At 32.2% G+C, this 4663-nt stretch overlaps 1 protein-coding gene across 1 annotated transcript; it reads left to right on the top strand.

Moving 5' to 3' along the window:
* Nucleotides 1–896: 896 nt before the first annotated feature.
* LOC133201222 (uncharacterized) lies at nt 897–2441 on the top strand. Its single transcript, XM_061337016.1, has 3 exons — nt 897–1101; nt 1283–1525; nt 2314–2441. The coding sequence occupies exons 1-3, from the start codon at nt 909–911 to the stop codon at nt 2439–2441; spliced, it is 564 nt and encodes a 187-aa protein (XP_061193000.1). The 5' UTR covers nt 897–908.
* Nucleotides 2442–4663: the final 2222 nt, after the last annotated feature.

Below are 4663 nucleotides of genomic sequence, written 5' to 3'. Positions count from 1 at the left end.
CGTTATCTCCATACATTTCATCAATAACTTACCTCGTTTTAGAAATTGTTTATACGTAGAGCATGTTCTTGCGTGTCGACTGAGAGATCTGAACCTGTTTGCAGCTGATAAGTGTATATTTTACTGCATAGGTAAGGGAAGTTGAAAATTGACATGCCACCTGATCCCACCTCTCATGTTTTCTGAGGTTTGTGTTTGCTCTGCTGCCGTATTGCTTAAATATTGTATTTAAACTGTATTGTTCAAATTGATTTTGAGCTTGAATACAGTTCCTTATCTCCATTTTTCACTTAACCTTTATCATTTGTATAGTAAAATTATCTTTTATGGAAATGCTATGACTTGCAAATGAATAATAAACCCTTTCTATTTGTTTTAAACGGTGACGTAATTTGGTAGTTAAATTCAAATACACAAGGACGGCATTTTGAATTAGTTCAAGTGCTTTAAAGCAAGAAGGAAATAAATATTCTATTGAATTCAACCTGAAGGAAGTAATTAAGGACATAGAAGTATATTTCTTCGTTGCTTACGAAAGATGAAAATATAATACCTGTATTTAGAATTCTGGCATATTTCTGTGTAGTTTTGAAATGGATGCCAAATATTATTACTTTTTTTTGGGTTTCATTTTAGTATTTACATTTCCTTGCCATGGACTTGGTAAGTATACTATTTAATATTATAATATTATAATAGTATATAATTATATAATAATAATATATTATTATAATATAATAATAATATATTGATATAATATTAGTCAAGAAGACAGTAAAATTGATAAATACACAATGAAAATACCTAAATTGAGCTTTATTTACTTTCCCATCTTTGAAATTCTAGTGTAGAATCTTCTTTAATATCTGCTTATTATAAAAAATATAACAGAAAATTTAGCACTGAACATGAGCACCGTGCAGAGTTCAGTTCAGTCTTCGTATGGACCTGATTTAGCTGTGGACGGTATCACAATTCAGAGGGAAGGTAGCTGTGCTCAAACGAAGTATGATCATGTAGTGTGGTGGAGAGTGGACTTAGGGGAGATAAAAGCTATCTACAACATCAAAGTCTTCTATAGGAATGACAGTAATAACAATGGTGAATAAAGGCTACGTAAATGTCTTTCTATACAAATGAATTTTAAAAAATACATAAGAGGCATAGCAAGAGAAACACAATACTTAAAAAATGATATTATATATTCTTAGTCATCCAATTTTTTTTTTAATTTTCAAAATAAAAACGAAAGTGGCATTTATCTGCTCTAAATTGTTTTCAGATTCTTTGCGTATGTCTGAGCATGCAGGGTTTTCTCTGTTCATATCAAATACGACAAAACTTAAGGATGGTTACCTATGCTATAAAAATACGGACACATTTCCACATCTTCTTTCAAAACATGTGTGTGTAGAACGGGGACGCTACGTCACGTACTATAACGAACGCGGTAACGGAGTTATCGTTCCTTTGGGATCTCGGCGTAACACAACAATTGCTGAACTTTGCGAGGTTCAGGTTTTCGGTATGTATATCTTATAACTTTAGTAATAAACAAAATTCATTTCATAGATACGAATGTTAGAGGTATTAAATTAGAAAAAAGTTGCAAATGACGGTTATGAATATATACATAAATTTCATACAGTTCTTAAGTGATGATTACAGGTCTACAATTTTAATTAATGTATTAAAGTAAGATGCTCGTAGGATACAAAAAAGGGTTTCTCTACAAAAGCAACATGTTTTCTTACTAGTTTTGAATAAGAAGAGATAAGAAAACGCTTACTGTTGGTAAAATTTCAGTTGAAGACTGCTTTCAATAATTTACTCCCAAGTGTTATGCATACTAATATTAGTATATGGCAAATATTTCTTTTCCGATCAGACTTACATTCCTTTGCTCTATTTGCATACGAATATTGCTATCCGTTGCTAAAGTGTTCGATGACAATACTTCAAAAGATAATTCCAAAATATATAAGGATTGAATTTAATAGCTACCCAGTTTATACTGTTTAAACTGGGTTTGAGCAGTTTACGTTTTATAAGCCTCAAAGAGGTGAAATTTGTAGCTTTCAAACGGTAAGTGGTGGCGTCATAATATGAGTAAAAAATTCTTCTCGGGACTATAAACAAAACAAATAAAGTCTAATATCTTAACCCTCATAATTTTTTTTTTTTAGTTTGTTAATTAATATCAAGAAACAAACTTTATCTGATAATTTTTTTTTTATGCAAATCATTATGTTGACCTAACATAATGAGTACAAAAACCTGTATCAAATGAATTTCAAATTGTTTTATTCAAAGGTACCAATGTAGAAGATTCAGCGGATGAGAACATTTGTCTCAATTCCATCGCATTCTTTGCTATTGCCGGAGTTTCTGGGTCTTTCCTTTTAATCTCTTTTGGGTTGAATATGTTTTTGTGGAGGTAAGTTTTCTCTACCAACTACCGAGAACACTACTACAAGATATACAAAGGTTAAACAAACCATTACAAGTAGCTGTTTATGTAATTGTGAAAAAGGTAATATTAATAGCAGGACTCTACATTTTTTTCGATTGCAAATGTAACTTCAATTATTTAATCATTTTAGAAAATTAAAAAAGACTCAAACATTGACTGTAAAGTCACAATTATCAAAGAAGAAAGCAACGACGTTGAAAGATTACTCGGAGCTGACTCGTAAGGAAGTGCTAAACCGATTTCGAGTACTTGTTATTTTGTACTTCAAAATTATTTTGCTGTTATCAAGATTAAGAATGCCTTATTTTTTTTACAGGATCAAATGACATGCCTCATCAGTATTCTGAAATGGGTGCAGATATTGGTCCAGCCCCTCCCATTTTCCCCTATGCTATTAGCGACCGGGTTTCTCCCCAGACTTAATATGACTTTATAAATTCTGCAATCTACATTCTAAACTAATTATTACCATTGCTTCTTGTACTTTGTACTATACTTAGTACACACGTTGCATTCTTCTGTTATGCCATCTTGATATTTCGTTCTATCAAAAATTTGTTGTTCCATAGTTCCAAGCAATTTAAGTCAGCACGATGCTGTTTTCCTTTATCAACTTTTTAAGTATTTCGAAAACTAACATAATCGATTATTAATATCAAGTCGATATACATGTGTATACAGTGAATAAGGTGGAAATAACTATCTGTGATCGATCTCAAAAATCTTTAAACAATACACATCTGTGAACAGGGCATGAAACATGGACCTCCCCCTCCCCCCCCCCCCCCCCGGAAAGGACCATTCTCTACGAGACCGTTTTGCGGCCTAAATAGCTTTAATATTTTCAGTTAGTTTTTTTTTTTTTACCTTTTTTACCTTTAAAAACTGCACGAATCAGTGGGCTAATGGTTCAATTTAATGATAAATGCTGATGGGTGTGTTTGGCAACTCCTAGATATCATAAACACCTTTAACCAACACCAAAATTTCAATGTAAACTTCGTATAAACAAAAAAAATGACTACCAGATTATGAACTTGGTAATGTACATATGTAAATAAAAACTTTTCGCTTAATTTTTATCATTATTGCAGGAAAATATAATAAATGAAAACAAAAACTATTAGCTTATGTAGATTATTTCATATCATAAACTTTCAGTTAAAGCACTTAACAAAAATTATATAAACCAAGTATTTTTACTCGAAAAATGTCAACTTCTTACCAAAAAATCTAAAATCAAAGGACTAGAAAGATTAGAATCTATGAATTTACACATAAAGACAATTCTCAATGAACCGTCTGCTAAAAATAAAGGAGGTAAATACATTTTTTTTACATACTAGAGTGTGGATATAAGTTTTTCATTAATTTTTTTATTATTATAGTTTAGTTTATTTATGCTACGTTTTTTGTATCGCATATCTGTTAGTACTAGAAATGGCTAAAGCTATCTTTGTTGTTGTGGGAATAATCATTTACTATTTGTGTTATTGACTTATTTTTCTATAGGTACACATTTAACTTTTAAAGATAGGGAATGGCTGATGGGATGGTTTTATATTGGGAATTCTCGCCCCAACCTCTCAAAGGGACCCTCATATTTTTTTCCGTACGAGTGACATAGGATCCAGGAATTTTTAATGTGTTACCTGGGTGGAGGTTGAGAGAGGACTCAATCTATTTGGATTTCAGGAAGTAATACTCATCTTTGGAAGCATTATTAGCTACAAGAAATGCTGTTCTGTCTTAAAAAAAGTAAATGCCATGGGGGAAAGAAGTTTCCTAAGGTCACATGTGATTGACAATTGAATGTTGCTTTACGCCATTTCAGAATTTTTCACCCAGATAAAGAGATTATCCGCTGTAGGTGAAGTGTCACAATGTTGATTTATGAATGGTTTCATTATTAGCTGGACCTTCTATTTTAAGGTTATATCCAAAAGACCCATGATTTTTATATTTTCCGCCTAGGAAAGCAAAGGAACAGTCACAAGCCGCCTTAAATGCCTACGTTTTTGACCCGGCACTTGGAAAGAAAATTGAACCCTTGGGCCCAAAGAGTTCAAAGCGAGCGGCAAACCCTTAGGGCCCATTTTGTACCTGGGATGTTAGTCCATAGATATACGAAAACTTTTGATATGCATAGTGGAAGGAGCTGTTTAAAATCTTCCCCGTTTTATGGAGTGC

Source organism: Saccostrea echinata, unplaced genomic scaffold (assembly GCF_033153115.1).
Source record: "Saccostrea echinata isolate AGI-Se365-2 ecotype Australia unplaced genomic scaffold, CSIRO_AGI_Sech_v1 ptg000043l, whole genome shotgun sequence".
Lineage (NCBI taxonomy): Eukaryota > Metazoa > Mollusca > Bivalvia > Ostreida > Ostreidae > Saccostrea > Saccostrea echinata.
Note: the sequence above shows the minus strand (reverse complement) of the source record. Positions and strands in the feature narration are given on the sequence as shown.